The sequence below is a fragment of the Bos mutus genome, chromosome 5 (genome assembly GCF_027580195.1).
Source record: "Bos mutus isolate GX-2022 chromosome 5, NWIPB_WYAK_1.1, whole genome shotgun sequence".
Lineage (NCBI taxonomy): Eukaryota > Metazoa > Chordata > Mammalia > Artiodactyla > Bovidae > Bos > Bos mutus.
The window spans coordinates 35,462,489-35,474,790 of NC_091621.1; the positions used below are offsets into that span (position 1 = coordinate 35,462,489).

The 12,302-nt window shown below is 35.8% G+C and overlaps 1 protein-coding gene across 7 annotated transcripts in view; it reads right to left on the minus strand.

The window, feature by feature from the left end:
- Nucleotides 1-12,302, minus strand: part of ADAMTS20 (ADAM metallopeptidase with thrombospondin type 1 motif 20) — a 218,601-nt gene that overhangs the window by 142,510 nt on the left and 63,789 nt on the right. For 5 of the 7 annotated variants that reach the window (XM_070370646.1, XM_070370645.1, XM_070370643.1 and 2 more), the window contains exon 7: nucleotides 12,078-12,118. In XM_070370646.1, coding sequence (XP_070226747.1) covers nucleotides 12,078-12,118 — 41 coding nt within the window. Of the gene's footprint in view, nucleotides 1-3,085; nucleotides 3,412-12,077; nucleotides 12,123-12,302 lie in introns of those variants that run through there. The other 2 variants (XM_070370647.1, XM_070370648.1) reach the window with 2 other exon arrangements.

Genomic DNA, 12,302 nt, shown 5'->3' on the forward strand with positions numbered 1-12,302 from the left:
TTCATTCATTCACTCGTTCAGGGCTCTCTAAAACTGGGCAGAGATATTAACAAAATAAACTAGCACAGCCCGAATTTGACACAGACTCCCTGTGTTTGAAAGTGCAAGAAGCTGCACAAGTCACCAATCTATCATCTTGAAGAATAACAATTTTTAACTTACTTTGTAAAATATGCCCAGACCAAGACAACATTACTTGCAAAAGGAGATATAAGCAGGAAACCTAGTAATTATTGCCAGTATCTTGTATTTGTTATTAAGAACTATTCTTAGTTTGTTATTTTTTCCACATATTTTAGAAGGGAAACTAAAATACTAAAACTTGGGTTAATACAAGTTGTGTAGCCTTGGGCAAATTATTTATCCTCATGTATAAAATTGGAATAATAGGTCTTCATAGGTTTGTTGCAAAGATTAAATGAGTATAATCATGTTAAACCTTAATGTAGTGTTTGATACATAGGCACTCAAATATATCAGCTATCATTATAATCACTGCTACTCTTGATTTAAAGGATAACAGGACTACTTTTATTTGCATAGTCTATGTTTCTAGACATCAGTATGATTTATGTGCACAGGAGTAGCTGAAAACTGCAAAAAATGAATGGGGAGTGAATAACCCAAAATTTAGTTTTAAATCATTTTTTAAAATAGAAAAATATAGCAAATATATTCATACTTAACTTTTAGTATAAATATGTGAAAACAAGGCAAAGATAATCTAAGAAATATAAAACATATATATCTGAGTACCAAGTCACTTCAGTTGTGTTCAACTCTTTGCGATCATATGGACTATAGCCTGCCAGGCTCCTCTGTCCATGGGGTTCTCGAGGCAAGAATACTGGAGTGGACTGCAGTACCCTTCTCCAGGGGATCTTCCTTACTCAGGGATCAGCGCACGTCTCTTACATCTCCTGCATGGCAGGCGGGCTCTTACCACAAACACCACCTGGGAAGCCTGCTGCTGCTGCTAAGTCGCTTCAGTCGTGTCTGACTGTACAACCCCATAGACGGCGGCCCACCAGGCTTCCTGTCCCTGGGATTCTCCAGGCAAGAACACTGGAGTGGGTTGCCATTTCCTTCTCCAATGCAGGAAAGTGAAAAGTGAAAGTGAAGTCGCTCAGTCGTGTCCGACTCTTAGCGACCCCATGGACTGCAGCCCACCAGGCTCCTCCATCCATGGGATTTTCCAGGAAAGAGTACTGGAGTGGGGTGCCATTGCCTTCTCCACCTGGGAAGCCTAGATATATAGAATAATACACCTAGATATGTAAATGTATCTAATTATATAGAATATATCTACAAAGTTAGAGAGTAGCTTGCTAGGAGAAGAGAATGAGGTCTGTTGTAAAAATTAGAGTGGCAGGTGCCTACTTCCACATTTGTGGAAGATTAACTTCTAGACAGTCCTTATACCACAAAGAAACACATCCAGTAATAAAAACTAGTTTTTAAATGAATACTGAGCTCATGATGTATGAGAACTATCAAAATCACACACCTCCGAGACCTAAGATATATTCTGTCCCTGCTCATCTCATACCTAATAATGCATGCATACATACATATAAACAATTATATCATGTGAGTGAAAGTCACTCAGTTTTCTCCAGGCCAGAATACTGGAGGGGTAACCTTTCCCTTCTCCAAGGGATCTTCCCAACCGAGGGATCAAATCCAGGTCTCTCGCATTGCAGGCAGATTCTTTACCAGCTGAGCCACAAGGGAAGCCCCATATGATTTATATCATGTGCTAAATCCTAAACAGCAAGCAAGGAATAGTAATAGGAGTTACTCTGAGAGCAAATACTGAGAAAAGCAATATGATACAGAGACTAAGAGCTTGCTAGAGGAAGCTTCAAAGTAGAGAATCTGATTCTGAAGTCCCTGCCTTAAGTCAGGGACCTTGGTTATTAACACCCTTCAGGTTACAGCAAAAACAACTGAAAATCTCTCTAGAGGAAAGAACACTTTTTAAGCAGTTCACCACTAACCATATGGATGATTTTTATATAAATATGAACTTACACTTAGAGATCATGAAACATACAAACAAATAAACATAGCATAAAATTAGCAGAAACCACATATTTGGTTATCAAATGTTTAGAATATGGGAACTGCCAAAGATGGAATATAAAATTACTCCAAATAAAATGTTTCATTAAATATGAAAGGCAATGATAAATATGAGAAAATATAAAAAGAATATAAACAAAATAAATAGGCAGATTTTGAATAACAACTAAGTAGAAATTTTGAAATTGTAAAACATGTTGAAATGGAAAATACAGAAGATGAATGAAATACCAAATTAGATGCGGCCAAAGGAAAAAAAAAACAATAAAATGCACATTAGAGCTGCTGGAATAAAGCATGAAGATAAAAAGAAAGAAAAGATGGAAAACAATTAGAATAAATGTAAATGGACAAACTTTGGTAGTAACAAAGATTAATAGGGATATAATTTTTTAAATCCAATTATATGATGGATTTATCTAAAGAAATGAGACTCTGAAAAATTGAAACAAAAGATATACCCAGCAAATATTAAACAAGAAAAAGTTGGGTTAGTTATAGCATTGCTAGACATAATATAAAAATAAAATTATAATGACTATATTTTCTTGAAAAAGCATTAGAGGTAAAAAGTCACTATACAACTGCAAACAGTACAAATCAAACTTATATGCACCTAATAAGTTAGCCCAAAAATAGATGAAACAAAGTATCTGAATACTGTAATTGAAGAAATTTTAATGTCAAATTAAAAATAAAGAGTAACAAAGATATACTCATATTTCAGGTTAGTGTCCTAGTAAGCAAAAAAAAAAAAAAAAAAATAGTAAATACATAGCTGATTTGAACAGCATAAATTGATTTAACAGACATAGTTAAGAATACACATTCTGTTTGAACATACACATTTTTTAATTGACCACATAATAGACCATACAGTTGAAGTCTAGCATGGAGGATTTTGAGCATGACCTTGCTAGCATGCAAAATGAGAGCAGTTGTGCAATAGTTTGAACATTCTTTGACACTGCTCTTCTTTGGGATTGGAATGACAACTGACCTTTTCCAGTTGTGTGGCCACTGCTGAGTTTTCCAATTTGCTGGCATACTTAGTGCTGCACTTTCACAGCATCATCTTTTAGGACTTGAAATAGCGCCACTGGAATTCCATCACCTCCACTAGCTGTGTTGCTAGTGATGCTTCCTAAGGTCCACTTGACTTTGCACTCTAGGATGTCTGGCTCCAGGTGAGTGATCACACCATTGTAGTTATCTGGATCATTAAGACCTTTTTTGTATAGTTCTTATGTGTATTCTTGCCACCTCTTCTTAATATCTTCTGCTTCTGTTAGGTTCACACCATTTCTGTCCTTTATTGTGTCTTCTGCTAAGTCGCTTCAGTCATGTCCGACTCTGTGCAACCCCATAGACGGCAGCCCACCAGGCTTCCCTGTCCCTGGGATTCTCCAGGCAAGAACACTGGAGTGGGTTGCCATTTCCTTCTCCATTACTGTGTCTGACTTTGCATTAAATATTCCTGTGGTATCTCTAATTTTCTTGAAGAGAACTCGAGTCTTTCCCATTCTACTGCTTTCCTCTTTTTTTTTTTTTTTTTTTGCATTGTTCACTTAGGAAGTCTTTCTTATTCCTCCTTGCGATTCTCTGGAACTCTGCATTCAGATGGATATATCTTTCCTTTTCTCCTTTGCCTCTCTCTCTTCTTTTCTCAGATATTTGTAAGGCCTCCTTAGACAACCATTCACCTTTTTGCATTTATTTTGCTTGGGGATAATCTTGATCACTGCCTTCTGTACAATGCTACAAACCTCTGTCCATAGTTCTTCAGGCACTCTGTCTATCAGATCTAGTCCCTTGAATCTTATTTGTCACTTCCACTATATAATCAAAAGGTATTTGATTTAGTTCATACACTTAATGGCTTAGTGGTTTTCCCTACGTTCTTCAATTTAAGTCTGAATTTTGTAATAAGGAGTCCATGATCTGAGCCACAGTCAGCTTCTGGTCCTGTTTTTGCTGACTATATAGAGCTCCTCCATCTTATGTACACATAGAGAGAGCTTACATAGAAAACTTCCAGATGTACAAGCTGGATTTACAAAAGGCAGAGGAACCAAAGATCAAATTGGCAACATCCGCTGGATCACAGGTAAAGCAAGAGAATTCCAGAAGAGCATCTGCTTCTGCTTTATTGAATACATTAAAGACTTTGACTATGTGGATCACAACAAACTGTGGAAAATTCTTAAAGAGATGGAAATGAGACCACCTTACCTGTCTCTTGAGAAACCTGCATGCAGGTAAAGTAGAAACAGCTAGAACCAGATATGGAATAACAGACTGATTCAAAATTGAGAAAAGAGTACATCAAGGCTGTATATTGTCACCCTGCTTATTTAACTTATATGGAGAGTACATCATGCGAAATGCCAGGCTGGATGAAGCACAAGCTGAAATCAAGATTTCTGGGAGAAATATCAATAACCTCAGATATGCAGAATAGCAAGAAGAGATAAGAAAGCCTTCTTCAGTGATCAATGCAAAGAAATAGAGGAAAACAACAGAATGGGAAAGACTAGGGATCTCTTCAAGAAAATCAGAGATACCAAAGGAACATTTCATGCAAAGATGAGCTCTATAAAGGACAGAAATGGTATGGGCCTAACAGAAGCAGAAGATATTAAGAAGAGATGGCAAGAATACACAGAAGAACTGTACAAAAAAGATTTTCACAACCAAGATAATCACGATGGTGTGATCACTGACCTAGAGCCAGACATCCTGGAATGTGAAGTCAAGTGGGCCTTAGAAAGCATCACTACGAACAAAGCTAGAGGAGGTGATGGAATTCTAGTTGAGCTATTCCAAATCCTGAAAAATAATGCTGTGAAAGTGCTGCACTCAATATGCCAGCAAATTTGGAAAACTCAGCAGTGGCCACAGGACTGGAAAAGGTCAGTTTTCATTCCAATCCCTAAGAAAGGCAATGCCAAACAATGCTCAAACTACCGCACAATTGCACTCATCTCACACACTAGTAAAGTAATGCTCAAAATTCTCTAAGCCAGGCTTCAGCAATATGTGAACCATGAACTTCCTGATGTTTAAGCTGGTTTTAGAAAAGGCAGAGGAACCAGAGATCAAATTGCCAACATCTGCTGGATCATAGAAAAAGCAAGAGAGTTCCAGAAAGACATCTATTTCTGCTTGATTGACTATGCCAAAGCCTTTGACTGTGTGGATCACAATAAACTGTGGAAAATTCTGAAAGAGATGGGAATACCAGACCACCTGATCTGCCTCTTGAGAAATTTGTATGCAGGTCAGGAAGCAACAGTTAGAACTGGACATGGAACAACAGACTGCTTCCAAATAGGAAAAGGAGTTCGTCAAGGCTGTATATTGTCACCCTGTTTATTTAACTTATATGCAGAGTACATCATGAGAAATGCTGGGCTGGAAGAAACGCAAGCTGGAATCAAGATTCCTGGGAGAAATATCAATAACCTCAGATATGCAGATGACACCACCCTTATGGCAGAAAGTGAAGAGGAACTCAAAAGCCTCTTGATGAAAGTGAAAGTGGAGAGTGAAAAAGTTGGCTTAAAGCTCAACATTCAGAAAACGAAGATCATGGCATCCGGTCCCACCACTTCATGGGAAATAGATGGGGAAACAGTGGAAACAGTGTCAGACTTTATTTTTCTGGGCTCCAAAATCACTGCAGATGGTGACTGCAGCCATGAAATTAAAAGATGCTTACTCCTTGGAAGAAAAGTTATGTCCAACCTAGACAGCATATTCAAAAGCAGAGACATTACTTTGCCAACAAAGGTTCGTCTAGTCCAGGCTATGGTTTTTCCTGTGGTCATGTATGGATGTGAGAGTTGGACTGTGAAGAAGGCTGAGCGCCGAAGAATTGATGCTTTTGAACTGTGGTGTTGGAAAAGACTCTTGAGAGTCCCTTGGACTGCAAGGAGATCCAACCAGTCCATTCTGAAGGAGATCAGCCCTGGGATTTCTTTGGAAGGAATGATGCTCAAGCTGAAACTCCAGTACTTTGGCCACCTCATGCAAAGAGTTGACTCATTGGAAAAGACTCTGATGCTGGGAGGGATTGGGGCCAGGAGGAGAAGGGGACGACAGAGGATGAGATGGCTAGATGGCATCACTGACTCAATGGATGCGAGTCTGAGTGAACTCTGGGAGTTGGTGATGGACAGGGAGGGCTGGCATGCTGCGATTCATGGGGTCACAAAGAATCAGACACGACTGAGCAACTGATCTGATCTGACCTGATCTGATGCAGATGACACTGCACTTATGACAGAAAGCAAAGAAATAAAGAGCCTCTTGAAAGTGAAAGAGGAGAGTGAAAAAGCTGGCTTAAAACTCAACATTCAAAAAACTAAGAACATGGCATCTGGTCCCATCACTTCATGGCAAATAGATGGGGAAACAATGGAAACAGTGACAGACTTTATTTTCTTGGGCTCCAAAACCACTGCAGATGGTGACTGCAGCCTTGAAATTAAAAGATATTTGCTCCTTGCAAGAAAAGCTGTGACAAACTTATACAGCATTTCAAAAAGCAGAGACATTACTTTATTGACAAAGGTCCATCTAAACAAAGCTATGGTTTTTCCAGTAGTCATGTATGGATGTGAGAGTTGTACCATAAAGAAAGCTGAGCACTGAAGAATTTATGTTTTTGAACTGTGGTTTTGGAGAGCTCTCTTGAGAGTCCCTTGGACTGCAAGGAGACCAAACCAGTCAATCCTAAAGGAAATCAATCCTGAGGATTCATTGGAAGGGCTGATGCTGAAGCTGAAGTTCCAGTGTTTTGGCCACCTGATGGGAAAAGCCGACTTATTGGAAAAGACCCTGATGCTCAGAAATACAGATCAGGAGGAAAAGGGGATGACAGAGGATGAGATGGTTGTATGGCATCACCAACTCAATGGACATGAGTTTGAGCAAGCTCTGGGAGATGGTAAAGGACAGGGAAGCCTATTGTGCTGCAGTCCATGGGGTCGCACAGAGTCAGACATGACTGAGTGACTGAACAATAGACCATACAGGGGATATCAAAAGACTTCAAAGAATGGGTATCTTACAGATCATGTTCTGCAACTACAATGAAATTCAATAAAAAACAGTAAATCTCGATACACTCATAAAATTTTAAATGCATTTCTAAATTATAAGTCTAGTTAATAAGTGAAGAAATCAAGATGGGTTTACACATACTTAGAATTTTTAAATTTTAAATGTCATTGAAAATATCTATAAAAACATGTAGGACATAGCAAAATGATACCTTGAAGTAAATGGGTAGTCTTAAACAAATTAGAAAAGAAAAATTTGGGGGGTTTTTGAGCTAAGCAAGCATAAGTAAATTGAGAAAAAATGAGAGAGAGAAAGGAGAAATTAAAGAAATAAAAATGAGATTAAAAGAAAGAGTTGATCCTATAAAAAAAGACAAATTGTAATAGACAATATTTCAGTGAAATTAAGCCATTTAAAGAAGTTCAAATAAATAATATTGGAAATAAAATGAGGCTTGTAGACAGCTATAGACAAGAGAGTTTTAAAGAAAATGCTATGAGAATAATTTAAGTTATAAATTTTACGACTAAAAGAAATGGTATAATATCTAGAAAAACAGTTTTTAAAGATCATTCAAAAAGATGTTTTTTTAAGTCTGATTATCCTTGGAGAAATTAAATGGTAAAATATATTTCCACACAGGAAAGATAAAACCCAGATGGTTTTCTAGGTGGGATCTCCCATGCTTTCAAGGTATAGATCACTCCAACAGTACATAAAATCTTCCAGAAAATGGAAAAAGAAAAAATATACTCCCAACAAATTTGGCATGGTGAATAAAACTTTGGTATGTGTGTCACTCTTTCTACTCATGACACCAACTGTCTTGCTGTTCACACTGTCCGCGCTTTTCGCTGAACCCAGGCTAGACAAGGAGAAGGCAATGGTACCCCACTCCAGTACTCTTGCCTGGAAAATCCCATGGATGGAGGAGCCTGGTAGGCTGTAGTCCATGGGGTCGCGAAGAGTCGGGCACGACTGAGCGACTTCACTTTCACTTTTCACTTTCATGCATTGGAGAAGGAAATGGCAACCCACTCCAGTGTTCTTGCCTGGAGAATCCCAGGGATGGGGGGGCCTGGTGGGCTGCCGTCTATGGGGTCGCACAGAGTCGGACACGACTGAAGTGACTTAGCAGCAGCAGCAGGCTAGACAAGGCGTGAGCTGAGAGGCTGGAAGGAGCCAAAGGAACTAGACACATTTATTCTCTCCTGGCTGGCACAGCAGCCATAACACAGCCACTCTCCTGACTCACGTAGCAGAAGTAGCAGCAGCCACAACATAACCATAATGCAGCAGTAATATAGCCATGGCATAACCTCATATAACCATGATGCCACTCCAATGTAGCCCCAATGCCATAGCAGCTACGGCTTTTGTGGTGAAGCTGACGGGCTTACGGCACAAAGCAGCTTGTGACCAAGGAAGTATCTCGTGATGCGCATGCGCAGTGCTGTATGTGATCTCAGCTGTTACATAATTATTTACAAAACGTGCGGTGAGAGAGCCTGACCAGGCCATCTTGGATAATTTGCTATCTCCTCACAGTATCAGACACGACTGAAGTGACTTAGCAGCAGTAGCACAGTATCAAAATCAGAGAAATACAATCAAAGGAATGTCATTTCACTCCTGAAAATATATGCATGGAATGAAATCTAGTGGTGTGTTTAGAGACAACAAAAAAAAGAAAAAACCTTAATCAAGATTGGTTTAGTGTTACAAAACTCATAAAAGGAATTCATAAGATTAAAATAATCATATGATCATTACTAGATCTGCATAATTTTTTAACAAAAAGTATACATTTTCTAAGTTTCAGAAAACTATAAGTTTATCAGCCAAGAAGAACCTGTGGCAAATATTCCTAATGGTGAAACTTTACAAATATTCCCTTTAAAATCCAGGGAAAAAAGGCTATCATCATCATTTCTATTCAACATTCAACAAGGTTTATATCTTACTTTAAGACAAAAAAAAAAAAAAAGGGAAAGAAAAAGATTAAAAAGAAAGGAAAAAATATTATAAGGATTGAAGAAGGGAAAAGAATAACAGCCATAATTCACAATGATATAAATGGATATAAGATCCATGACCCATGAATCTACCCATAGAAAGAGGCCCAAGTGATTTTGGACAAAGTTTATATAAAATTCAATGGAGTCTTATAAATAAGGCTGCTAGAGCAATTGGGCCATTGGACATTCATAGACAAAACAAATAAGCACAAATCTTATAGAAAAACATTATCTTCAAGAACTATGGTGAGGCAAAGAGTTCTTAAATTTGATGTCAAAACTACAACCCATAAAAGGAGATATTGATAGACTATACTTCACCAAAATAAATAGATTTTACTCTATGAAAGACTGTGTTAAGAGAATAAAGATATGAGCTACAGTGACAGAAAACATCAAATTACAACTAGCATCTAGAAAGATAAAGAATTCTCAAGACTCAGTGTTAAAAAAAATAAAAAAGAAAACAATAATCCAGTTTTATACACAAAGATACAGACAGACAGTTCACCAAAGAAGATAGATATGCAAGTGCAAATAAACATGAAAAAATGATCAAAATCTTTTCCTAAAACATCACTATACACCAGTCAGAATGGCTGAAGTCAAAAAATAAAGATAACTCTAAACACTGATAAGAATGTGGAGGAAATACATTACAACTACTTTTCTACTGAAAATGTAAAATGGTACAGCCACTCTGGAAAATCATTTGGTAGTTTCTTAATAAAACTAAACATTCAACTACCATATGACCCAGAAATTTCACTCCTGAGGATTTATCCCAGAGAAATGAGGCTTAAAATGAAGACACAAAACTGTATATGAATGTTTATAGTGTATTCATAACGGTTCAAAACCTGAAGCAACCCAGATGTATTTCAATAAGTGAATGTTTAAATAAATTATGGCACACTGATATCATAAAATAAAAAATAAAAGAAAGGAAAAAATATTATAAGGATTGAAGAAGGGAAAAGAATAACGGCCATAATTCACAATGATATAAATGCCCACAGGTAAATTATGAGATTAATTAATGAATCAGGTGTCTATATTTAAAATCAATAATCCAAATAATTTATTATATTTCTATCAATCAACATCATACACCAATATACTAATAAAAGAGGTAAATGAAAGTTGGGCACAATAAACTCTGAAAGAAAATAATACATATTACTAAAAAATATTTTAAAAGACCTTCATAAATAGATAATTGTTTCATAATGACTTAACATACTGTTCTAAAATTTTATAGGAGATCATAGGTCCAAGAATAGCCACAAACTCTTGAAGAAAATTAGATGGAGTATATACTCTATGAATTATGATGATTTATTATAGAACTATATAATTTGAATTTATGGAATTGGTAGATGAACTAAATAAAAAGTATTGATTAATGAAACAGCAGGATGTTTGCACATGCCAGTGCAAACAGAAATTTTATATGTGGCATCGCAGATTCTAAGGAAAGGTACTGCAGAGTCTAGGAAACTAATCAAACTAATCAAAACATGATCTCAGGAAACTGGATATCCACACAGAAAAGAATCTTATAAAACTGGATCCTTATTTGATACCATATCAAAAAACCTCAAATGGTATAGAGATTTAAATGTGAAAGGACAAATTTTTAAATCCTTATAAGAAAACAGAATAATACATTCAGATTTTGCATTACAGAATACTTAGAAGGCTATAATTTCATTACTAAGACATAAAATTTCTAACTCTAAAATTATAAATTCAGCTATAGTATACTTTTTCATACAAATACAACAATAATCACTAAGGAACTAATCATTAATAGATATTTACAATACATATAATCCAAAAACGGTTTGGTATCAAGAAGTTATAAAGAACACTAAAAGGCATAAGAAAATGAAAAGTACTACAGCAGAAAAACAGGCAACTTTTTTCATTTATTTCATTCCTCTCAGAAAAGATATATAAATGGCTAGTAAATATATAAAAAGATGTCCAGACTCATTAGTGACCAGGGAACTAAAAATTACTACTATAATGAAATATATTAAATTTAGATTGGCAAAAATGAGAAATTTGAAGATTCTTGTATTGATAAGAATATAATCAAAAGAAATGCTTATACACTATTGATAAAAAATGAAAATTGGTACCACTTTGGAAAATAATTTGGTATATCTTATAAAGTTGAACATGAGCACATTTAATGACATGAAATTCTAATCTTAGGAATATACCTTAGGGTCTTATAATAAAGTTTCTAATAGAAAAAAGCTGAAATCAGCCCAGATATTCACTGACAGAATAAAGATATGTGAACCGTGATTGAAATATTCTGTAACAGTGAAAATGCATGAACTAAAGCTCAAAAATAAGCATAATCAAGCAGATTCTTTTAAGAATACATACATGTGCCATAAAACTATTTTTCAAAAAAATGGAAAGAACTGGCACATACAACATTTATGCAACTGATTATCTCTTGGGGAAATGCAAGGGATAGAATAAGGACTTAGCACAGGCCATAGAACAGTACTGCTAAATTTCTAATTCTTAAATCTAATTCATAAATCTGATAGTGGATTCATGTCCATTCATTTTATTTTTCTTGTTTTAAATTTGCATATAAGTTATTATGTACTATTTTGTATGATCAAATGATACATAATAAAATACTTTAAATATGTCAAGCTTTGCACAGCACTTGATGTTTAGTAATTGTTATATAAATAGTAGTTCCTATTATTCTTTAAAGCTTATAGAAGCAAAAATCAAATAATAGTGACACTATAATCATTAATCAAGACAACTAAACAAAATGATTAATATGTAAATTAAAAGAAAGATAATCTAAACATCATCCTAAATAATTCAGTAAACAATTATATAAGCTATATTTACAAAATAACTTACCTAATGTGTCACATTTCTCTCTAGCTCCACAAATGTCTTCCCTTGAAACAAAAGATTTTGAAGCATTTTTAGAAAATATTTTTGCAACAAGCCAAAGCAAAGACAAAAAAGCTTGAATTTTGACATATCTATTGCCCTAAACTGACTTTAAGATCTAGTTCTCTCAAGCTCTCAATAAGTTTAAACCTAGAGTAATGCACCATTTTTGCATACCAATAAGCAAAT